Here is a 22,748-nt window from a genome sequence, read left to right on the forward strand (position 1 = left end):
TGATCACTGTCTCTGGTGACATGATAGCTCGCGACAACGTTATTGTTGCCTATATGTGTTGCTTGTCATTTGGTTTGGTGCGTTCCTTACATGCGCTTCTACTGGTTGGTGACTCTGGAATTACTTCTCCCGAGTGTGCTATTGTATAAACTTGTGCCTCAAGCTCTGTCAAACTCATTTCTCAGGATGGATATACACGGACTTGAAAAGTGAAGATGGATATGGACTTACGCTTTACATCAGTGATGGACTTGTAAAAACAGCAGTAAATCCCCCCAGACTTGACTCAGCCGTTAAATTTTGGACTCCGGGAGTGAATGTTTGATGTGGATGTGGCTGAACTCATGAGTTTGCTGTGTTTATAGACTAATAGTCGACGCAGCGTGATAAGTCACGTGTAAATACACGTGACCTTGTTGTGAGCAGCGCGTTAGTTCCTGTCCGCGGTCTTCTGCTTAGCGCGGCGAAGCAGTACGTCGGATCGTGGGATGGATCACTCATGGGATGTGTCTCAAAATCTTGTGTGATAGCTATTCCGCTGGGTGAAGTGTAAACCCGGTATCCGGTGTCCGACATTGATAACTTTTTGATAACTTTCACTAGGACTCACAGGCTACAGCGGATGAAGTGTACCAGCAATTGATGTGGAACGACTATCTTCCTTCTATTTAGTCTGCCTACGGGAGAATTGTTCGATGGCCCGACTATAGCCCCGGCCGCTAGTAGCCGCCACCGTTCCTTACCGTGACCGTGGCTGGCTCAATAGACTTCTCCATAATACTATGGGTGCCAGGTTTGCCCAGGATTTTGCATGGAGTACTTTGAAGAATGATCAGTCCCTCCTTAGAGTCCGAGCATGCTGGCCTGCAGAGGTCTTGTTACATGCAGCTTCTTAACAAGATCTTCCTTACGTCTTCGATCATATGTATGTTTCAATCGGACCCACACGGTGGCTACAGCAAATAGAGCCAAGCCTCTCGGCGCATATATAAATACTCTGCCTCAACTCTTGCTACTCAGTCTTCCCGTTTTCTCCATCGACACGTTAAATTTAAGTACAAGCCTTGAAACCAGGCCAACTGCCCGCCCAGCACATCCCACTCCTTTTCACGACTTCGATTTCAGAATGTTCAGCACCAGTCACGATGTTCTCTATTTTTTCTGCCTTTTTGTTGGCATTTGCTACCGCTGCACCCGTCCATCCCGTTGAGCTGCTCGCCTGGAGCCCTACCATCCTTTCTCCCACTCAGTTCACAATATGGCCCAGTGGTTCCACGCAGACCGTGACCTGGGCGACTAACAACATCCCTGAGGAGAAGCTGAATTCTACTGGTCTCCTGTTGCTTGGGTACATGGAAAACAATTCAGAGAACCTGGATATCAGTACGTTCATTTCGTAACTATGTCCTAAATACTGTTGTTGAAATACAATCCAGAGCATCCCCTCGCCGTGAATTTCCCCATCATCAGCGGTGGGGTTACAGTCACTGTTCCTGAGAACGCCACGGTTCGCGGTAATGCTATCGTTGTCTGTATGTATCGCTTGTCATTTGGTTGGGCGTATTTCTTACACATGTTTTTCAGTGTTCGGTGACTCTGGAAATGCTTCTCCAGAGTTCGCCATCGTCTAAGCTTGTGCCCCGGGCCTTCAAGCTTAAACTCGGGCGGACTTGGCTCCCAGGATGGACATTGACATGGACTCTATGCATATGGACTTAGCTTTGCTTTTTTTTTTTACTTCATCACGGACTTGATGCCCTACGCCTTATTTTGCGCTTGATTCTGCTGAAGCAGAAATAAACTTCTTTCCCTCCTAAAACATAGAGCTGGGTTTCTTCAGTACACGTTATATGGACTATTAGTTACTTACATCGTGCTTGGTTCGCGAATCGTATTTCAACGCACGACTAGTCTTCACGATCATCTGACTTAACATCAATAGGAAAGCAATCTGAGGTAGACCACGCAAGGCAATAGATACAAGATATGGACGACATAGGTACCAACTGAGTATATTAATAGTGCTGGGGGTTCAGTTCTTTTTGGTCTTTGTGACTGCCTGCACGCGGCGCAGTGAGCCAGCAATGTGTCCATACGAATCCCACATCAGCCAGATTGGAATGACCACCCAGCTGAAATTGATCATTAGAATTGACGACGATAAAATCTTGCGGCTACACTCACATGACGTTCATGAACTGTCGCAGTGGAAATCAGTTGAGACAATTACAGTCAAAGTATGGAACGGGGATTACTTACGACAAGATAAACCCAGAGGTAGAGCGGGTTAGAAGTATCCAAACTTGGGCTTCCCGTCAACCATTCCGGACAGAACGTCATCCACCTGAAAATGGGGTCACTAACTTCAAGGTCACTTGCAACAACATACGTACCCGCCATATAGCTCAGCGGTGCTCAGGACGATGATCCAATAGTGACGGGCAGGATCGTCCTTAACAATTTGCCTTATAATGTAGCAGCACATAGGTGCCGCACCTAGGACCGTCAAAATCTCCAGGGAGACGACAGTAGGATCAGAAACACCCCATCGTGCATCCGCACGGGTATACTCCTTCCCTGGATAAGTAATTATCCGGTTTAAGGATTGAAGACCAGCATCGAGCTTAGATCACTCACACAGTTCAGCAAATGGCCCCACACTGGAGTTCACGGTCCTGCCAAAGGTCGAGAGGTATAGGAATGATCCTTCAAAAGAGAAGTGAATCAATGCATCAAATGCCTGTCGACATTGTCACGGTCAAATGAGGCCGAATGTGCAAGTAGACTAACGAACCAGCCAGATGAAGGTAAATGAATCCTGCCAGCGCGCGTTCTTCGGCAGTAAAACCTTCGCACCAGTGGTGGCAATGAAGGCCATGGCAGCCACCCCAGCTAGAGAGTACGCTGAGGTCGCGGTGAATATCCCTGGGCCATCGGAGGTCATGGTATAGTGTGATTGTGTGAGGAAGCGTAATGGCGAACTTCTCCCACGTTTTCTTTCCACTGTACTTTTATTGAAGCACTTACTACTAGTAAGTAGCAGACACGATTGTCGCTCAATTTTCTGATTGCGTCCAGCGACACGTCACACTGATTATAAATCCCGGTAGAACTCTCGAAAGACGTCCGAAAGACGACCGTCACGATGGTGTCCTACTCTCTTTCTGAAAACGCGTACCTTAAGATATTCTTTCATGCGGCGAAACATCCCCATCTGCCAGTGAACGGTGTTCTACTTGGTAGACAAGCCTCGGACGTGGTTGTGATAGAGGATGTCATCCCACTGCTCCATCACTGGACAAGCCTCAGTCCTATGATGGAGATCGGACTTGATTTGGTACGTCATTCCATTTCAACGCGACCTTCGTCATGATACTAACGGACAGTAACGTTTCTAGGCGAAAGGGCATGCTGAAGCACGAGAGATGACTCTAGTGGGGTACTATCAAGCAAGCGAGAGGCTAGATGACACCGCTCTTGCGCCTGTCGGCGAGCGGGTTGCACAGAAAATTCGCGATCAGTTTAACGATGCAGTAGCATTTGTTGTGAGTAGATGGATAGACCACAGCTGGGAAACTGTCTAATTCTCATTTCAAGATTGACGGCGACAAGTTGGGAACAGGAGATCCAGCTTTACTCGTATGTTTAAGCCATTATCATGACTCATAGCTGTCTGACACGCGATAGCCCTATCTACCACAGCCTTCCACGTCATTCTGGAGGCCATGCATAGCGCAAAGTCCTGCGTTCACAACGGGATCAAATTTCTTGTTGGCCAAAGCTGATTCACCTTCACGTGCAATTGCCCTTGTTCGCGACCATAATCTTCACGAGAAATTTGGAGACTTCGACGACCATCTAGAGGATGTAACGATAGATTGGTTGCGGAACAGTGCTTGTAGAGTAGAGAGCTCTGAAACATGAACGGAACTCGCCGTGGACCATTTCATGTTGAGCATTATACACGTGGTTCCGGCTAATTGCCGCAATGGGTAATACGAAGGGTCAAGATCTTATCATCTTCAGACCAGTACATCGGGATAGTCACGAACATCATCATTGTTTGTCGACTACCATGACGATTGCGAGCGCTTTCAAAGGTACCCTGGTTCACTGCCCTTCATTGGGGCAACTTCAAGTTCTTGAAGATCATATTTTACGTGAGGATTTAGTGTTTATCGTACGATCCTCGAGACATACTAATCCATCTGCGCATGCCTTAGTTGTGGATCACCAAGGTTTCATAACTTATGTAGGACCTGCTGATTCCGAAGCCTCTGTGGAATTTCTGGCAAAAATCGATATATCTACCACAATCATACCTTCAGGAGGTTTTTTGCTTCCGACATTCTGCGATCTGCATCTCCATGCGCCCCAGTTCCTGTTTCAGGGAACTGGTCTCCATCTTCCTCTGATGCAGTGGCTAAATGAGTATGCGTTCAAATCTGAAGAAAGTTTAGACAGCCAACCAGAATTGGCAAAGGCAGTTTATATACGTCTCGCAGAGCGTCTAAGAGACGCCGGAACTGGCGCAGTTCTGTTGTTCGGGACGATTAACAACACAGCGAAGTAAGCGCAAACTTAACGGGAACATCATGTCGCAAACGGACGTGCTGATTTGAAAGAATCACAGTTTAATCCTTGCAGAAGCCATGCAAACCATCGGTATACGAGCGCTCGTGGGGAAACTGTCAATGGATATCTCGTCCCGGCCCTCCTACGTGGAGCCTTCCGCTTTATCTTCATTACACTCTGCCGAGGAATTTATCGACGGCTGTCGTGACTTGGTTTCATCTTACGAACCACATAGACGTCTCGTTGAACCTGTGATCACACCGCGGTTCGTACCAACGTGCTCGGATGAGCTTTTGCAAGGGCTCGGAAAACTCGCTCGTGACAAAGGAGTACGAATTCAAAGTCACCTGGCGGAAGCTCACGAAGAAGTGCAGTGGGTTTTGAGCGAACGTCATAAAGACGATATCGACGTTTTTGACAACGTGAGTAATTCTCGCGTTCGATGAATACTGGGCTGACAACGTTCAAATCCTAGTTCGATTTACTCACAGAGAAAACTGTTCAAGCCCACTGCACATTCTTGGATACAGACATGTTGTCACGTATGGCTGGCAGCTGTTCCGCAGTGGCACATTGTCCTCTCTCGAACTCGTATTTTTCAGAAAAGCCGTTCCCGCTCCGTGAAGCGTTGGACCTCGGCGTACCCGTCGGTCTTGGCACGGATATTGCCGGTGGATATAGCATAGATATCATGAACAGCATGCGGCAGGCCGTGGCTGTCTCCAGGATCAGAGACGGTACAAGAAAACTGAGCGGTGGTGAACAGTCTCTTGCAATCGATTGGAAAGACGCGTTGTATTTGGCTACCAGGGGAGGGGCTACTGCACTCGGCCTTTCATGTGGAGTCTTCCAAGTTGGCGCTCCTTTTGACGCCCAATGCAGTGAGTTGGATGATCATTACAAAAAATAACCCCTAAACGAATGGTGCCGCAGTCGAACTGTACAAAGAAAGCAATAAGGGAGTAGGTGCGCTCGATTTCTTTGAGCCACAGTCAGGTATTACATTGGGTATACTGGAGAAGTGGTGGTGCATTGGAGACGAACGGAATAGGCGTGACGTTTGGATACAAGGGCAGAAGTTGGATGTGAACAATGCTCTAGAGCGCGCATAACTCCTCCATGTACAGGTATGGATGTCCTGAGCTTCTTGGTTTATAAACTGATTGCATCGTTTGTTCCTTAGATATCCATTCAAATTCAACACGTTCAGTTTGCCATGCGTAGCATGTGTTGCAAATGATGTACGATGAATCTTTACTCAGAATAAATGTTTGGTTTGTCCAGTACTGAGTCTAAATGCGACTCTTTCCTGTGTGAACACTCTTGGAATGTAAGTTCCTCTAACGTCATGAGTGTTGGCACTTGAAACGAGCGTAGTAATGCGCATCGCGGCAGCTACGGTGGTGGCATAGGCCATGCAAGGTTTCTGCCGACCCAGTCGGCAGTTTCCCCAGTACAAAAACTTCTTTTAAAATGACTCTTCTGAGTCGACCTCTGACCATAGTGGTTGTGGTTCGGAACACTGGGTCTCCACGATCAACATTCAGAGGGCCCACCTGATGGCAGTATGTTTGACCTATTGAACAACAATAATTGAATCGGCACTGACCTCCTTAGCTTCGGTAGGTAGTAAATCCTGTTTATGAGGTACGTCCTCGCAGCAGTTCTGAATGTGTTTTCCGACTTACTGGATGCAGACAACGTTGAGCGCCCCAAAAAGGTTGGACTGAGGATATCCTTGCTCCGAACAAGGTCAAGCCTCAACGTTTCGACGCTAGCTGTGGAATCAGGACGGCGCAGTGCATATAGGGCATGCATTCACCCTAATTCGTCCATCCTCCCCCGTCTCACCTGAATTTCATCCACAGTCACCACGTCCTGTGCCTCTTCCCGTCCTACCACTCAGCCCATCCGCATCTCTCGTCCTTTGCTACTTCGCGACATTATGTCAGGTAGCTTGAAAGACTAATGTATGAGCATATGAAGCTTGAATGTGGAGGGTGGATCACTCCATACAACCCTGGTATTCTTTCATGGCCTTCACGCTCTATCCACAGCCATAAAGCGGGCACCATAACTAGGGCTTTCAGGGGCGGGACCGCCGTTGGAGCGTGCCTCCATGAACCACAGGACTGGCTGTAGAAAGAATCGAACTAAATTGTTGATGGTGTGATCCAGGTTCCCAGCTCACCGCGCTTTGCAGGCTTCGGCCATTCCTATGATAAGGCGCGGTGATGCTCTTCGTACTATGTTACGCGGCGGACCGAGATGGAGCAAGCCCTTCCATTGACTCAGACGTCTTGCGACTACCGCGTTTGAGACAGATACGGGGTTGATATCATCCTGTTATCTATATTATTATAAGGGGGACCCAGAGTAAAAAATGAAACTTCGGTAAAGCTCGGCTAGAGTTGAACAAAACCCAGGTAAGGCTGAAAGAAACAGCTGAGCAATACTCAGCGCGCATCGGCACGACGTTGGACATTAATCAAATGACACTTAGGATTTGCGAAGCATGCAATATGTAGTCGTACATGTAGAAAATGGAACCGTGTCATGTAATGAATAGCTACAATGAAATTGCAAAAAAAACCAAGTCCCCGCAAGATAATAAACGCCAGAGGAAGCAAAGGCTGAGTGCTGGGGAGAGGCTACATCTGCGTGGCTGGAGAGGAGACAGAAGGAGGAGTCTGAGCGACAGAGGAGGATAAGAAACTTCGACGAAAATCTGCATGCCCCCACAGAGACACAAGGAATAAGCAGCATCTACACACTGCCATGAAGGTGAGCATAAAATAAGGACGAATGAAAACCACAGCAGAAACTCAAGACCCAGAGCTAGAACTAGTGAGGCGAGCGTACTCGATCTTGAGGCGTAATGTCACTGCCTCCTCTGCATGTGCACGCGCCAACGCATTATGCACCTTCGTCTCTGCTTCACAAAGGCGTATCTCGGAATCCTTAGCCTCCGGGGCACGTTTATGTGCGGCAGCAGCTTCAGCATGATCAATTGCACGCTCAGCTTTCAGGAACCGATGTTGGTTAACTTGTTCAGTGAGATGGTACTTAGCCATGTAGCACTCGCTTCGAAGTTCTTCCTCAGTGATCACGTCCGACTGCGTGTTTTCAATTTCTTCATTGATTGCAGGTGAGGAATTAGCAGGGGACATCGTAGACCTTGATGGAGGTGCCGACGATGCTGACGCAACCAATGCAGGTTTGGACCTTGAAGAGCGGCGAGAGGCTACTTTGAGTGACCCCGGGCCCATGCTGGTGTATCGAGCCTTGCCACCTCTTCCGCGAACGATGGGTCCTTGCATTTTTTCTACAGTCTTTTTGCTCCTTTGAGAAAGTGTTTGTAAGGCTTGGAGTCGCGCAGAGCGACGACGGTGAGGTGATAGTCGAAGGGCAGGCATAACGTTTGAACTCTGCTCCCAATGCCGAAGCCTGTGGCCACGTGTGTCCTACATGTTGTGGGTGGCGTTTCCTGTATTATAGCTCTAGCCGGTCTGAGCGAGCTTTACCGGAGTGTACGAAGGCTACTACTCTGAGTCACCCTACAATGTGTAATAGTCCACTGCGTCCCTTACCACTTCTCGAGTTCGCTTGCCAGTACCTTGCTGCTAATTGACGGAGAAAATATAACTAGTGCTTGACGTGACAACCGGATAGGGGAGTGATTGATGGTTGTTTTATAAGTACATACACGCCGCACGGCAATACCAGCATTCTGACAAAGTTAAGAAAATGCAACAAGCAATGTACAGAGAAGATGGTGCAATAGTAGCTGGGGTAGAAGGGTGACACTTGAGTTCCAGATATAAGAGAGATAAGCGCTGTGTCCAGGGTATGATAAAGTACTTGATAATACATGTAAGTAGATGCTGTGCAAAATCATGAGCGAGCTGTTTCACAACAAAAACGTGCATAGATCTTACCTATCAGATTATCTTGACAGCCATCACAAACCTGATCATTTCACAAGTTCGTAATTAATCATCGTAGACATTAGCGAACGCGTCGATATCTCCCACACAAGAGATATGGTCATTGCCCAGATGACGCTTGAGCGCGTCCCGTCTGCTGAACTCCTTCCCGCATCCTCCAATCATTTGTTTGCCGTTGTGAATGTAGGGAGTCGCGTTGGGCGGAACGTTGTAGATTGCAGCCGATTCAGCGGGTATGCCGCAGCAGACCCACTGCGCGGGTCTCTCGAAACGCGTATGCGTGCGGATATGTCGTTTAAGGTCAGGGGTACGATGATTGCGCTGAACCCACTTGCAATAGGGACATGCCCAAGGGTTGGATTTGTTTGTAAAGTTGGGAGTACTGCCAGGGATGGCTTGTGCGTTTCGCGGGAGGGGGGCAGCGCGAAGTCGTTTTGCGGGAGGCGATACGTATTGGGTGGTGGTATAGGTGGGAATATGGGAAGATACACTGGAATGACGCGTGGAGCGACGACGTTTCTTCGGATTACGCGAAGATGACGGAACATATTCGTCATCCGTCTCGTCTGCATCACTCTGTCCATCAGCATCCTCCCCCAAATCGTGGAGTGCAACAGAAGCATTACGCTTGAGGACAGAACGAGTGGAGCGCGTCATAAATGGCAGGGAGTTGTTTACTGTAGGGAACGCGGGTTGCGGAGCCGGTTGCGGAACAAAGAAAGATGGGGGAGTGGGTTCCATTGTAAGCGCGGCTTGGGATTCCACGTCGTACTCAAAGTTGAGTGGAGGATTGTACTCGAGCTCGACGGGAGGGATATAAGGAAGATCCACGATTGGATGAAGATTCTGGGCCAGGCTGTGAACGAGCATAAGAAGAATGACTTGTCATGACATTGACCCAAAACATACAAGTCTGAGGGGTCATATTGGATAGGGTCATAACTCTGAAAGAGAATCCCATCTGGATTATCAATGTGTTCGATCTCCGAGTCCGAATCAGAGGCGGAGTCGGATTCGCCTTCGGATTGATCATTAGAGTCCAAAGAAGTTGTTGAGTTTTGAGGTGAAGACGAGGCTGAAGATGAACCAGATGAAATAACTGAAGGTGGACTTGGGACAGAAGGAACAAAATGTTCTGGCTTGTCTTCTGTGTCGAACTCGGCGGTAACTTCGGCAAGCCAGGCCATGTGATCTTCCCCGTCTTGAGCGCGTAGTTTCTCGTAGAGAGTCGCCATAGACTGACGACGATAGATGATAGCGGACGTCATGGCGAAGTAAACTTGTGCGCAGGGATTAGGGTAAGGTAGATTTGCACTGGCCGTTAACTTGGACGCGTTATATAGATTTCTTTCTTTCATGTCTCAACTTCGGCTTACCGAACCTCGTTTTGTTCTTTCAAATAACTCCGACCTTCAACCCTCGATGTATGTCACATCGAGGCAGCCTCGCTCCAGGGATCGCCCGAATATAGACCCCTAGTACCCACTCCCTCGGTTCTCGGAACAGAACAAAAGGGTCCTCAAAAATTGACGCTCGGCTAGATCAAGATAAGATGGTTCAACCACGGTGGGAATGTGATGATTCGGTGTGGTACGCCCTGGTTGCCACGTGGGTTCCTCACAATTGTCGTTGAGAGCAAAACAAAGGGCATAGCCCTGAATTTGATTCCGGAGGTTGAACAGATACCATGCACACTCACGCAGATGGCGAGTGTACTTGATTGTCGATATTAGGGTGTAGTACAACCGACTTGCGGGCGGGACCACTGTATCCTACACAGCAAGTGGACAATGATCATCGATCAAAACCTATTTGAGCTTGACTTCTGAACGCGTGCACTGCAACGTGGGGTCGAGAAAGCTCCCAACGCCTGAGACTTCCAGTATGCCTCGTGGGAGATTGTCTGGACCAACAAAGGGTAACTCTGGCCTTAAGATTTTACCCTGAGAGAGTCACCGATCTGTTGACAGCGATTTGAACGCGATTTAAACAAAGGTCGTCAAATAATTCAGAATATGCGTGTAATGAAGAAAAGATCTGAGCGGTATTATGCTGAAGTACGGTACGGAACTACCGATCTCTCCGCGAGCGAATACGCTTTCCGAATTGAACAGCGGGACCTCGACTAATCAACAATACTTATCAGACAAAGGACAGGTCTTATTGGAAATTAAAGCTGTACGTACCCCCGTATTTTCTTCTTGGGTCTCTCCTCATGGGCAAACCCTTCTATCGGTTGATTCTGCCTGAACTTTTCCATGCACCAAAGAATATACCTGCATTTGTGTATGATGCACTGGCAAGAAACAACATAGGCAAAGAGTTACGGACCTCCGGTCTTGGATGCTCAAACCAGCATTCTTCATATCCCATCCTGATGTACGCCAGAACGCGTCCCAGCTGTCTATGGTTATTTTGGTCTCTGAAGAACGACCAATGGCTTTAAGAAAGTCTTGCGGCGTAGATATCTTGCCTGGCGCTAAGCTGGTAAGTATAACAAGTAAAAGCAGGTATCTGTCAATCAGACCTCTTGGACTCGGAATGTCAGCCCTCCGCGGAACGTTACACCTCACTGTTGTAGCAACCGTTCTACTCTGAGCATTTTGAATAGAAGGGAAGACAGGGCGAGACAATGGAACCTTGGACAACGAAATTCTAAACATCGAGCTCAAGGAAACAGGACAGCAACGGACAGCTAAGGAAATGAAAACATTGGTTTATCCCGAGTTGGTCCTAAAAAGGAAGATTTTCATGTGACGGCGACCGACGTCACGCTAACCGACTCGGGGATGTCGACACAAACAGGAAAACTGACTTGACGACAGAACAACAGATCTAGAGCTTTAATTCTATCGATCACTATGTTCTGAACTTCTGATGGCTACAAGGCCAATATCATAATTATGGCTGTACGATCCCACTTTTTAACCCCGTGAGAATTAATAGCTATTAGCAGCTCTGGGTCCGATTTTTAATTTTTTCGTTGGCAAATGATTACTAATCCTATGAGATTCTACTGTCAATGCATACTGTTCTTCGACTCGTACTGCAGACGTCTATCTCGACCAGTCCTCCTATAGGAGGCTAGCCAAGTGGTGAGCGTGGCACTCACCAGCAGGACAATCTGTCACGGTTGCAGGTTCGAAACCTGCTCAACAATCTTTTTCTTTTTATCACGCCTTGAATATCCACTCATCGATAGATCCTTCACTTGAAGGTCTATCTTGAGTAGTCATAGCAAACTGGCGCCAACACAGATTAGAAATATTGGGTAGTGTGGATTCCGACGTTCACTCATGGACAGTTCTTCGGAGGTTCATCCTGGCCAAAGTAATTACCACAACAGAGTCGAAATCTGTTTCTCTTGGATTGCGCAGGTTCGAAACCTGCCAGCAAGTTTTCTCTCGGAACACACCTTGACATTCACTCATGTATGGTTTCGTTGGATGATCATGTCACTGGTCTTCGCTGAGTGGTCACCACAACAGAATCGAAATCTGTTTCTCTTGGACTGTGCAGGTTCGAAACCTGCCGATTAACTTTTTCTTCTTCTATTGGAACATGCCTTGTAGATCCGCTCATGGATAGTTTCCTCGGAGGTTTATGTCAACTCCGTCCTGGCCAAAGTGGTTACCGCGACAGAATCTAAATCTGTCTCTTGGATGGTGCCAGTGCAGGTTCGCAACCTGCCGTTGTCAAGTTTTTTTGTGCTATTGGAATATGCCTTGAAGATTCGCTCATGGATGGTTTCCTTGGAGGGTTTCCTTGGAGGTCCATCTTAACTGGTCTTATACCCAGGCGGTTCCCACAACAGAGTCAAAATCCGTCAGACCCACCGACGACAAGGTTTTTTTCCCTATCGGAATACACTTCGACATTTACCCATGGATGGTTTCGTCGGATACTTGTCTTAACTGGTCTTAGCCAAGTGGTTACCGCAACAGAATCAAAATCTGTTTCTCTTCGATCGTGCAGTTTTGAAACCTGCTGGATGACAGGTCTTTTTCTATCGGAACACACCTTAACAGTGACTCATGAATGGTTTACTCAGAGTTCCATCTAACTAGTCTTAGCCAAATGGTTACCACAACAGAGTCCAAATCTGTTTCTCTTGGAGTTGGTTCGAAACCTACTGACAACATTTTTGCGATGTATAGATCCTCGCATGTCTATTTTAACTAGGCCCAGTCAATGTGCCGAAACCTCTTATTTATGCGACAGTCTGTCCATGAAAAGGAACTCACTTTCACGCCTCGCGATAACTTCGGCTTTTCCTCAGAAAGTTTTTCAGACTTACGGGCGTTCGGGAAGATGATTTACCGAAAACGTGATGCCGAGAACTTAAACACCACTCATACGCTGTAGTTCTTGATTCCATCAAGCTTGTTCACTGCTTATTCATTGCAACTTATTATCGTTCATCGCTAAATGCGCTTACAATCTCGTCTGACCGAGTGAAACCAACGTGAGTTGATTGTGTTGCAACCACCATTAAACATGCATTGCCCAAGCTTTCCGGTTCGCTAAAATGATGTAAACTTAGCGCTGCCCCTTCATCGGACAAGCCTCAAAGGAAAAAGGATGAAGGGTGTTAGAGCGTGCGGCATGTTCCAAAGGCATTCTACCACAAGTGGTGATATCTGTGGCGATCGCCGCAAGAGCGGTCGTCCAAGCATATGGCATCCCAGTTCAAAAGCTGCTCAAATGTTCTTCATCGACCCGTCGGCTTCAGGAATAAGGTACACACGCATTGTACCATTGCATTTCACCTTAGAATACCGGAGCGTGCTACGCCTCAAATCATGTGCAAATTACAAGCGGTGCCGTACTAATCGACGTCTGGAACTATGGCCTGCTCTTGTGGCTGCTTTTCCAAATATGCAGTATGGCCCAACAGATAGTTGTATTGCTTGCCATCACCCTGAATGGGATCAGATTTCAGTAATCTGACACAACACAGCGCCGATCAGACTTACGATGAATGTAGAGGGGAACCCAGAATTGAATGGAACAATGCTCTCCAAATACTTCACGTGCTCGGGTGTTAGCGAAATCGCCAGAGACTCCAAGTTGGCCTCCAACTGCTCCACTTTTCGCCCACCAACAATCGGGAACACATAGGGCGTCTTCTGCATAAGATATGCAATAGCCACAGCTGTGATGTGCTTCGCACCGACTTCTTTGGCGACCTTCTCGAGTGCTGCGCTCATCACTCTCTCCGTCTCGTTGCGTTCCCAATTGGGATTTGTGAGCGTGCGGCCTTTCTCTCCCGTCTGCCGGCGGCGCTCCTCTTCTTCATCGGTTCGAAGTTTACCACCGGCAAGGACGTTCCAAGGGGCAAGCGCAAGACCTGTGCGTGCGTGAAGTGTAAGTTGAAGGCACCACATCGCGAGGAACGAGGTTGATTTACCTTCAGAGCGAGCCATTGGTATAATATCTCGTTCAAAATCCCGAAGCATGACGTTCCAAGCACCTTGGTAGATCACAAACGGTGTTTTTCCGTGATCCCGAGCATACTGGTTCGCTTTGGACACCACCCAAGCAGGAGAGTCCGAGATGCCCTGCCAGCGATACATGTTAACGAGTCTTGTTGTCAGCATAGAAACGAGGACACTCACGAGATACAACACTTTCCCTTGTTGTACTAGTACATGCAGACCGTTCATGACCTCTTCGACAGAGGTGTCCCAGTCCCACCAGTGCACGTACAGAATATCGATGTATGAAGTCCTCAGCTTCTTCAAGCTGGCCTCAACGCTCAGGTGCATTGACTTGACTGTTGTTACCGGTATATGATACCTTCTGGCGAATGACGTCGTTGCCGCGCTGGTAACCGGTCGTGTACTTGAATATAGATGCATCAGCATCGAAATATATTCACCGAATCCCAATGTTACCTTTGTAGCGATCACAAGCTGGTCACGGATCCCTCGTTCCTCTGCCCACTCTCCGATGATCTCTTCAGAGCTTTGATCCTGGCTGAGAGGTTGCGAGATATGTCAGCAACAACAAATTCAATATGACTGCGATACAACACGCACTAGTTATTGGCGGTGTCAATAAAATTTCCCCCAGCATCGTAGAAGGCGTCGAGGAGCTTGAATGAGGATGCCTTGTCCATACTGCCCATCCCAAACTTCTCCCACTTGTCACCGATGCTCATGGCACCGAGCTGCAAGGGCGAGACATGGACGCCGGCATGAGGGGATAATACGCGATATCGCCCTAGCCTAGATGATGGCTTTTGAATCGGTTCCCAGAGCGCAATTCTTTCATTAGACATGATTGTAGAGTTAAGTAGAGCTGATGTTGTTGACCTGCAGTTTCTCTCAAGGCTGGCAGCATTTTATACATATTTTCCTGTCTGGCACTTCGTCAGCACCATCGTGTGATCGTTATGATGCCAGAGAAACGCGTCAGTTTTCTGAGTAAGTTGTGCCGCACAAGCTGGAGAATCGGAGTGAGCCAATATTATAAAGACACATTATAAAGACACATACCGCTAACCCTAGCTAACCCCACTCCGGATCCGGGGTATCGAGTCATGCTCTATGTTACTCACGCAGCTGCCGGTTTGTCACGAAGATGTATAAGACAGGCTAACACGCATCGCATTACATAAAATGTATAAAGGGGTCAGAATGAACGCGTCATATTCCTGATGGGCCACAGATCTCGTAGTCATAAGGTGCATCAACCGAAGAACACCCAACGCGAATGAATGACGTTTGAAAGGGGTATCGTCTCATCAGTACAGTCCATCCAGTACAATTAAAAGACCGGGGCATCCCTCAAGAAAAGTTGTACCTTCTTCTTTCTTCACCCACCGAGTAACTGCGTTCGCTGCATTGATCACCGCAGCCTTGGGTAACCGCGGCGATAAAACCACATACAGTTCAAACGGTTGCGTTATCTGAAGCCACGAGATCAGACCAAGCGGTATTGAGCAGCTAAATACTTACCCAACCCATGACTATTTCCTTCTCCGTACGAATGTATTGCAGCTTGAGGTTTCCTGTTTGCCCAGATTTTGCATGTATGGCGTCATGTACGATCTGGTACAATGTGACAATCCTATTTTCTTCAATTAAATGCGCTGTAAATGAAGAATTCTCAGATCGGTTACCTTCGCTTCGCGTCGAGGGTATCATAAGGCTCCTCGAAAGCCGGTAAGGTAATCTGAACATGCGACCTTGATTTATAAACAAAGTGACGCAATCCAGGTATCCCCAGCTGGGAGGCAAAGTAGCTTGTTTTCCCGGTGTCGACAGCTCTGGCCAGCGCATCGAGGGATCCATCATCGTTCAATTTCTAGGGTCAATTTCAGCCACACGAATGTGTTTATGGTAAACAGTCTAGCACACCTGAGTGACAATGTCGCACCATGCTCGCACGGTCTCGAACTCTCCCCCGCCGCTGATGCACACAAGTCCGATGCCAGAATCTTCTATGATGGTGTGCCTTGAAGTGGTACCTTGACTGTTCTCAGTAACATGGCTAGCGCCAGTGGTATCTGCACTTTCATTGTTCTCGGGTGCTGTCCTCTGATAAGATTTATGGTCTGCATCAGGGCGATGTAAAAAAGTGATATACGCGTTGACAAAACCAGCAGGGTTGAACTTCGGTAGACAAACTGGAATCCATGAGGCAGATGCAGGCGAGTTGATAATAGACGGGGAATAAACGGTATTGACGAGAATGTGTATATCTGCAACAAGCATTCATGAAAGTCAGACATCAGGATAAAGAAATGGCACGTGCCAGCAGGGTGTATTGAATGCTTTTTAGGTCGCACCAATGTTATGACCTGACCCCGTGCAACTAAAATGATGTAGAGGGTATCCTGAAACCAAATTCCCATTAACACTTCGACCTTTCACGTGTGGAAAAAGGCTGGACCTTCATCTTTGATGTTGGTACCAGTGCTTCGGCAACACGCGCTCGCAAGCTTTGGTCCAATTGTAGACAATTCAAGGAAGAAGTCGCCATTGCAAGATCGAGTTCCATTCGAGCTAACAACGAAAACATAAATGGTTCTGAACCTATTTTTTGGACAAGATCAAAAAATTCAAGGAATAATAGAGATGAATTATCGTACCGTCTAATAACCTGCGCAAGTCAAAGTTCGTGCGACGCTCGAAGATGCGTCGTAGTTGAGATGCCGTGACAATGCTCAGTATTTGTAGATGTAGATACTCGAGGTGTGAGCGAGCCTTCCTTATTCATAATTAAACGAGTCACGAATGAATATTCAAAACACGAGGCCACTACTCACGACCGACTCTGGCTCACCCCACGATGACGCGCAGACATAATACAGGGGGGACCGAAGCAGGAAGGTTATCCGCAACCTTCCAGCATTTATGCAGCGTAGCTTATCGCCATCGTCGAGGAAGACTGATAAAAGCGCTTGAACTATACCCATGATAGAGGACAAATTCTCAGCGTCCTGCCCAGCAGGGCGACTAACAGGTGATAATGATGATTGGACCTCACTGAGTGGGCCAATAGCCTCACCTAGTGAATACAGGTTTTCCAGCGTCCGTGAGTACAAAGTACTCTCGAGGTCTATGTCCTTCAAGAGCTACGCCAAATTTGAGACACATGAATATATGTCGTGATATTACTCACTTGTGTCAGGAGACACGGGACTGATTTCTAGAGATCCATCAGCTTTTCGCTTTGCGTCTGCAATACTCTCAGAAGTGCTAGTATGCACTAATCAAGATAAAAATGACCTGATTTCTCCCTCTGAACACTTAAAGTCCGCCGTAGATGATCACGCAGGTTCTTCCTGGATTCTTCGTCAGCTACATCATCTATCTGACCGACTGCAGTGGTATCTTCGCTGTGGGTGGTGTCCACCTCTGGGTCCACCTCATGGACAAGAATACCATCATTCAAATCAAGATTTGTTACTGATGATGCTGAACTTTCAAGACCCGGCGTGGTCACGGATAGGTTTCCTGTGCTGAAATGGTGATCTTTGATATTTGAAAGTGATGGAGGGGAGTGTAATACTGGTGGGATGACCAAATTATGAGGGGACGATGGGGTTGTCTGAGACCGTGCTGAGGTCATGACGGTCCACAGGCAAAACTGATTGTGTCAGTCACACAAGAAACAAAATTTGTACTAAGCTTGTCGCCTGAGTAGTACTGACCGCGGCAGAACACTGACCCCTCCGATATTTCCCACGATCCGGTTCCGTCTATCACCGTCAGTTTCCTCAAAACACTTTTCCACCCCCACCATGATGTCCGCTCGCATTGGCCTAGGTTCTGTTACCAGGAAAGTAGCATTCGCCCCAGTTATTGGTAAGTGCGCGTCGTAACTCTTGAAAGTTGTGCAATTACATACTTATTACAGGGAGAAACCAAACTGTTTTGCGTACCTTGATTCCCAAGCGGTAAGGATAGCTTTCATGATTTCGAACTGTCATTCTGAATGCACTTTAGTGGCGTGCAGATACAGTCCCTGTCTCCATCAGCTTCAGAAGAAATTCTGAATGCTCAGCGTCTTAAACGCCCTTCCAGCCCTCATTTCACAATCTACCAGCCTCAGTTGACATGGTTTAGCTCGATTGCAAACCGTATGACTGGCGGGGCACTCAGCGCGCGTATGTTCGATTCCTCACGAATGACTGAGATATGGCGTAATTGTGATATCATCTAGTCTTGTACGGCTTCTCGTTGGCATACCTCGTCGCTCCAGACACTTTTGATAGCGTTCATATCGTCGAGTTCGTTGCTGGGTTGCCGGACTATGTGAAATACACCGGCAAGGTTATCCTGGCTGCCCCTTTCACTTTCCATTTCTGGAATGGTCTCCGACACTTGAGTTGGGACATGGGTAAATGTATGTCACCTATGTCTTGTTTCATTGATGACTGCTCACGCGACTTTCGAAGTTTTGAGTCTCAAAGGGGCATATAGAGCTGGTTATGCTGTTTTAGGGGCCACAGCTGTATCTACAGTCGCATTGGTTTTGATGTAAAAGTCTCGTTTCAACTAGTGGCAAATCACTTGATCCCGGGTTCGTACGTCAAGCTCAAGAGCGACATGGCCAAAATCTTGAGAATGTTTGTCGAAAGTCGTGCAATAATTGTATTACATACCTTAGTAGCTTGAAAGTATGAACTCGCTATTGTCTGAGAGCGAATACTTAATAGCAGGTCAAAATCTCGGCCTGCACTGCTCCGTTCTGACGTTACTAACTGGTCCAAAATTAAGCGAGCAGAGCTGCAAGGCTATTTGGGATCTTTAAAGGTTTCCATCTTTCTAAGTAGCAATACGTAGGACGATAATGTCATTAATTATGCGGGATGACACTGCTAGCTATAGAACCGCCATGACTTTACGACTCAAACACAATGTTGGCTCCAACCTAGATGGACGGTCACAATCAATACGCTAACGAGAGCACAACGAAGGACATACCTTGTGAGTTGGGCCGGTGGGGCTGATTTCGTTCAAGCGTTGAGTGTCCAGGGCAAGACCGAAGGAAGCCTTAACACCAGGACGGAGGGCTTGTGTATAGCCTGCCAATGTTGTCAGAGAAAGCTCATCAGTGTACCTACAGTGACTTACCGAGAGCGAGAACACCGGAGTTGTTGATTTTTGCCTTAATGAAAGCAGCCGAATCAAGGTACCTATACGTAATAGGTTCAGCGGGTTTCCAACCAACTGAACCAAAACCACGCGGTCTTCAACTCACGCCTTAGTGCCCACCTCCAGAGCAACACCTGAAGTCGTTGCCTTGGTGTCGTACACAGCCTTAGCACCAGCCTCAACATCAGCGCTGACGCGGTGGTAGTAGCTCGCAGTGAAAGTTTTGAGGTTGTTGAGACCGTGAACAGTCACGGCGTACTCGGGAGCGTTGTAGCCGATAGCAGCGGCATACCGAGTAATCTTACCCTCAGTGACGTTGTATGCGGTCTCAGCACCGAACAGGAACCCGTCGCGACCGAAGACGGTGTCAGTGGTGAAGGTGGGGCCCTAATATTCTCTTGATATTAGACGGAGAACAATAGAATTCAACGTCACCAAACCTTGAACACATCGAATGCGCCACGGGTGTGGACGCCAGACTGCTTGTAGATCACGTTAAGCAAAGCTGACTTTTGGCCCTTGTCAGGCGTCAATGACGTGGCAATATCAAGCTTGAGGCCTTTGGCAAGGTAGTTCTCGAGCTCGAGCTGAGATTTGAGAGCGTTGGAAGTTGTCCACGTCTCGGTGAAAACGAGGCCGTTCTTCTTGTCGGTGTACTTGGCCTCAATGTCCCCGGCGATGAGACCAGATTTGGAATCCCGGTTTCCACCAGCTTTGAACGCGACATTAGATGGCGTTTTAGTCTTAACCTCCAAAGATGTGCCATGGAAAGGATAGTCCTTCCCCAACAAGTCGTTAGAGGACTTTCCGAGGTCCTATATTCAAATGCTTTGAGTTGCAAAACATCGCCGGCAGTCGCGACATGCATCATACCTTCCATGAAGGAGGAACTGGTTGAGGGAGAGACATGATGTAGACGTGAACTAAGACAATGAGCTGAAGGAAAAGGGAGAAGGCGGAACTGGCTTTTTGGGCGGAATTAGCCGTGAGAAGTCCAGCGGCTTCTGAATCGGCTGCGAGCCGAAGTGGCAGCTAAGCCTATAACCCAAGTACCTCGTAATATTTAGTGTTCATCATGTCCTCTGACTCTGGAGACGGGACGCAAGTTGCGTCAAGCCAACCTTCTGGATCCCGCAGACCCGTCCAAAGGGTTGAATCAACTGGTAACTTTTGGCAAGATGCGCGAGAAGCTTTCAAGGTGCGCCTGCCCCAGGTATTAACTCTTATGCAGCTGAACACTCGGCGAAGCTAGCGCATATCAATAGTTGATGATTTCCAACGTCTTGGCGAGATGCCATGTGCTCGGAACAGTCTTATGAGTGGTATCGCCAGTGGTGTTGGAGTAGGAGTCATCCGTGTCATGAGTGCTGGTGCGTTATTTGCTGGTTTATGATGACTGTCATCGACGTTATTTGTTCAGGGTTTCTCGTCGGATCACACTGGGCAGTAGGGACTTTTATGGTTGTTTCCTTGGGCACGTGGTATGTTCTTCGAGTAATTCTCATCAAATATTCCCACCGATCGACTTGCAAAGGACTGTTTGCCAGAGGAATATTGAAGCCGAGCGACGTAAGCTCCAAAAGGTGGTTGAAGAGATGCCGAAACGCTTTATCAAGCAGAAAGACAAAGCGGTAGACGAAAGCGGGGGAAGCTGACAAGCATAATAAAGGGCAGCGCTAACCCTTTTCGAACAGATTTTCTATCACCATCGACACAGGACCCTAGCTGATTCTACCAAATGATCTCTCTCCAGTTTTCCACCAACTCTGGATCGTCCTTGAAATATCTAATTGGTGACGGGTTCTAAGCTGATTGAAGCCAACGATGCAACGTTACCTTGTACGACTGCCCGAATTGGACGAAGCCCCCTTGAAGCACATACACAGTGTGATTCGTGCCATGCAAGGTGTTGCGAGTTTCTTCGTATATCTGTTCTGTTCTCAACTTTTATAACGTGATCGCTTCAAGGAATGAACGTACTCTGGCTGCCTTTGGCCCACTGTCCAAGGTGATGAGTATGGGCGGTGAATATTGGTCAGATCAAGTGGACTATTCATACCGCTCCTGACTCAGTGCACAATGGAAGATCATAATCGGTACATCCTTGGTCCGCTCAACAAGGTCATCAAGCTCCAACAGGAATCTTTGAGATGGGTGGTTTCGGGAGCCTTTGATATTTCCTCCCTTCCAGTCTTCGTCTCTGACGTCTACGATAAGGTAGTCTATGTTACGGTCAAGTCAACGACGCCCTCGAACTTGTAGTTGAAAGTAGTGACACCTTTGTCTGGGACTTTAGCACTCTTGATAAGCTTCGCAAGTTCCTGCAAAGATTAATTTCAGTCGTCAGAGTCACCCCTGGATTGGCAATTGGATAACCCAGTGCCCTTACACTTCCTATTATACCTTGCACCATCGTACACCGGGGGTCTGGCGTAAGAGTAGGGAATAAAATTGGAAGTTTGGATAAGGCTGATTGTGTCTAAGCCAAGTCCAAACGATCTAAACAATGCAAAAACAATGTGAGCCAAATGTAAGCAGTGGCTTAATGGATACATGTTATCCGCTTGGAATTGCGCATGCACGTGAGTAGTGTACGTATATCTCGGCAATTTCTACTTTTTAGATACCACTACGTATTCGAGAAACGTATGTGGGTATTGATCCTCCTTGTCAATGTTTGATCCAAACCTTATCATCTCTTTCCTCAAGGACGGCCTTGACATCCTCCACTACGGCTATTTCATCTGGATGGGGCACGAGAATGTAACTCCAACCCAGTGATCACTCCGTAACAATTTATTTCGTGAAAAGAGTATAATATGACCATTTGTTCTCTTCGTGAGGATGAAATATAGAGGTTTACCAGAGAACACCCGCCTCAGGAGATCGATGAGAAATTGAAGCACATTTTTCTGATGGACCTTCCTGCGATCCGGTAGAGCTGCTGCAACTGCAGCACGAGGTTCGACCGCTCCCAGCATGTCGATGCTCGTGAGTCGTGGCCCACTCAGCTCAGGGTATTTTATGTACCAAAACACAGGTGAATATTCCCGCCCCTGCCCCGATTCTGAATTCCAACTGAAGGGAGAAACTAGAGGTAGCTCATACGACCCACTCGATGACTTGGATGTTCAGCGGTGCTGTGCTCTTGGATGTCTGGTGAATGTACGAGGGGCGAACTGTACCTGTCATAGAACAATGGAATCAACGCATGTGGACCGGGCGGATGGTCCACTGACCGATCATATATCTCAGTTGTCCTAATCCCGAAGCATGACCATGCGATTGGATGCACATTTATCGCCGTTGTTTTCGAGTTCTCTTGGAGATACTGTTTTGAATGTCTTCTGGGATGTGGTTTTAAAGCCAAGAAGTCTAGTGGTAGCAGGTGGTCTCCCCGGTCAGTTACATCCATTCAATAGATCATCTGAATATACTGTATGTAGTTCTCTGCACGGTCACTACCTCCTGTGGTTAGGCGGCGCAGCCAATCCTTCTGAGCTTCACAGGGCATGTACGACAATCTGTGTCGTTTGACTGAGGACCAGAACGCCCTGCAACAGGACCGTGGAACTTCGGGGCACTGAACTTGAAGGATAGCATTGGACATGAGGCC

The 22,748-nt window shown here is 47.7% G+C and overlaps 12 protein-coding genes across 12 annotated transcripts; 4 read left to right on the forward strand and 8 right to left on the reverse strand.

Moving 5' to 3' along the window:
• Positions 1-1,145: 1,145 nt before the first annotated feature.
• On the forward strand, positions 1,146-1,631 carry BJ212DRAFT_1263479 (uncharacterized protein; the record flags this gene model as incomplete). Its single annotated transcript, XM_041330350.1, has 3 exons — positions 1,146-1,383; positions 1,437-1,532; positions 1,585-1,631. 3 exons carry the CDS (start codon positions 1,146-1,148, stop codon positions 1,629-1,631), a joined length of 381 nt encoding a protein of 126 aa, XP_041197281.1.
• Positions 1,632-2,032: 401 nt separating this feature from the next.
• Positions 2,033-2,944, reverse strand: BJ212DRAFT_1296817 (Emopamil-binding protein; the record flags this gene model as incomplete). Its single annotated transcript, XM_041332508.1, has 6 exons — positions 2,033-2,132; positions 2,185-2,198; positions 2,260-2,344; positions 2,394-2,577; positions 2,638-2,740; positions 2,795-2,944. The coding sequence occupies 6 exons, from the start codon at positions 2,942-2,944 to the stop codon at positions 2,033-2,035; spliced, it is 636 nt and encodes a 211-aa protein (XP_041197282.1).
• Positions 2,945-3,145: 201 nt separating this feature from the next.
• Positions 3,146-5,687, forward strand: BJ212DRAFT_1263607 (Metallo-dependent hydrolase; the record flags this gene model as incomplete). Its single annotated transcript, XM_041330358.1, has 9 exons — positions 3,146-3,337; positions 3,399-3,545; positions 3,598-3,639; positions 3,688-3,892; positions 4,032-4,160; positions 4,224-4,569; positions 4,634-4,997; positions 5,051-5,456; positions 5,509-5,687. The coding sequence occupies 9 exons, from the start codon at positions 3,146-3,148 to the stop codon at positions 5,685-5,687; spliced, it is 2,010 nt and encodes a 669-aa protein (XP_041197283.1).
• Positions 5,688-7,400: 1,713 nt separating this feature from the next.
• Positions 7,401-7,991, reverse strand: BJ212DRAFT_1477287 (uncharacterized protein; the record flags this gene model as incomplete). Its single annotated transcript, XM_041339523.1, has 1 exon — positions 7,401-7,991. One exon carries the CDS (start codon positions 7,989-7,991, stop codon positions 7,401-7,403), a length of 591 nt encoding a protein of 196 aa, XP_041197284.1.
• Positions 7,992-8,567: 576 nt separating this feature from the next.
• Positions 8,568-9,790, reverse strand: BJ212DRAFT_1477288 (uncharacterized protein; the record flags this gene model as incomplete). Its single annotated transcript, XM_041339524.1, has 2 exons — positions 8,568-9,378; positions 9,432-9,790. The coding sequence occupies 2 exons, from the start codon at positions 9,788-9,790 to the stop codon at positions 8,568-8,570; spliced, it is 1,170 nt and encodes a 389-aa protein (XP_041197285.1).
• Positions 9,791-10,485: 695 nt separating this feature from the next.
• BJ212DRAFT_1331141 (uncharacterized protein) lies at positions 10,486-11,368 on the reverse strand. Its single transcript, XM_041334750.1, has 4 exons — positions 11,050-11,368; positions 10,854-10,995; positions 10,709-10,798; positions 10,486-10,647 (listed from the first exon to the last, which is right to left on the reverse strand). Exons 1-4 carry the CDS (start codon positions 11,183-11,185, stop codon positions 10,593-10,595), a joined length of 423 nt encoding a protein of 140 aa, XP_041197286.1. The 5' UTR covers positions 11,186-11,368; the 3' UTR covers positions 10,486-10,592.
• A 1,514-nt stretch (positions 11,369-12,882) lies between these two features.
• Positions 12,883-14,968, reverse strand: BJ212DRAFT_1574742 (NADP-dependent oxidoreductase domain-containing protein). Its single transcript, XM_041342116.1, has 6 exons — positions 14,564-14,968; positions 14,141-14,501; positions 13,933-14,083; positions 13,499-13,872; positions 13,066-13,443; positions 12,883-12,987 (listed from the first exon to the last, which is right to left on the reverse strand). Exons 1-5 carry the CDS (start codon positions 14,803-14,805, stop codon positions 13,351-13,353), a joined length of 1,221 nt encoding a protein of 406 aa, XP_041197287.1. The 5' UTR covers positions 14,806-14,968; the 3' UTR covers positions 12,883-12,987; positions 13,066-13,350.
• Positions 14,961-17,698, reverse strand: BJ212DRAFT_1574743 (DUF254-domain-containing protein). The gene is made up of 12 exons (XM_041342117.1): positions 17,261-17,698; positions 17,154-17,210; positions 17,040-17,106; positions 16,798-16,987; positions 16,621-16,735; positions 16,422-16,564; positions 16,284-16,365; positions 15,887-16,230; positions 15,649-15,833; positions 15,485-15,596; positions 15,023-15,435; positions 14,961-14,969 (listed from the first exon to the last, which is right to left on the reverse strand). Exons 1-11 carry the CDS (start codon positions 17,601-17,603, stop codon positions 15,271-15,273), a joined length of 1,803 nt encoding a protein of 600 aa, XP_041197288.1. The 5' UTR covers positions 17,604-17,698; the 3' UTR covers positions 14,961-14,969; positions 15,023-15,270.
• A 32-nt stretch (positions 17,699-17,730) lies between these two features.
• Positions 17,731-18,560, forward strand: BJ212DRAFT_834788 (cytochrome b subunit of succinate dehydrogenase, Sdh3p). The gene is made up of 5 exons (XM_041344169.1): positions 17,731-17,839; positions 17,892-17,931; positions 17,981-18,141; positions 18,198-18,380; positions 18,433-18,560. Exons 1-5 carry the CDS (start codon positions 17,776-17,778, stop codon positions 18,516-18,518), a joined length of 534 nt encoding a protein of 177 aa, XP_041197289.1. The 5' UTR covers positions 17,731-17,775; the 3' UTR covers positions 18,519-18,560.
• An 18-nt stretch (positions 18,561-18,578) lies between these two features.
• BJ212DRAFT_834810 (eukaryotic porin/Tom40) lies at positions 18,579-20,129 on the reverse strand. The gene is made up of 6 exons (XM_041344170.1): positions 20,006-20,129; positions 19,573-19,947; positions 19,239-19,519; positions 19,112-19,173; positions 18,962-19,062; positions 18,579-18,908 (listed from the first exon to the last, which is right to left on the reverse strand). Exons 1-6 carry the CDS (start codon positions 20,039-20,041, stop codon positions 18,879-18,881), a joined length of 885 nt encoding a protein of 294 aa, XP_041197290.1. The 5' UTR covers positions 20,042-20,129; the 3' UTR covers positions 18,579-18,878.
• A 78-nt stretch (positions 20,130-20,207) lies between these two features.
• Positions 20,208-20,787, forward strand: BJ212DRAFT_1263283 (uncharacterized protein; the record flags this gene model as incomplete). Its single annotated transcript, XM_041330328.1, has 4 exons — positions 20,208-20,345; positions 20,424-20,502; positions 20,553-20,613; positions 20,667-20,787. The coding sequence occupies 4 exons, from the start codon at positions 20,208-20,210 to the stop codon at positions 20,785-20,787; spliced, it is 399 nt and encodes a 132-aa protein (XP_041197291.1).
• A 28-nt stretch (positions 20,788-20,815) lies between these two features.
• BJ212DRAFT_834849 (Rhodanese-like domain-containing protein) lies at positions 20,816-21,755 on the reverse strand. Its single transcript, XM_041344171.1, has 6 exons — positions 21,522-21,755; positions 21,411-21,453; positions 21,192-21,354; positions 21,113-21,131; positions 20,969-21,061; positions 20,816-20,908 (listed from the first exon to the last, which is right to left on the reverse strand). Exons 1-6 carry the CDS (start codon positions 21,543-21,545, stop codon positions 20,864-20,866), a joined length of 387 nt encoding a protein of 128 aa, XP_041197292.1. The 5' UTR covers positions 21,546-21,755; the 3' UTR covers positions 20,816-20,863.
• Between the last annotated feature and the right edge of the window lie 993 nt (positions 21,756-22,748).

This window comes from Suillus subaureus (assembly GCF_016647635.1).
Source record: "Suillus subaureus strain MN1 chromosome Unknown BJ212scaffold_5, whole genome shotgun sequence".
NCBI lineage: Eukaryota > Fungi > Basidiomycota > Agaricomycetes > Boletales > Suillaceae > Suillus > Suillus subaureus.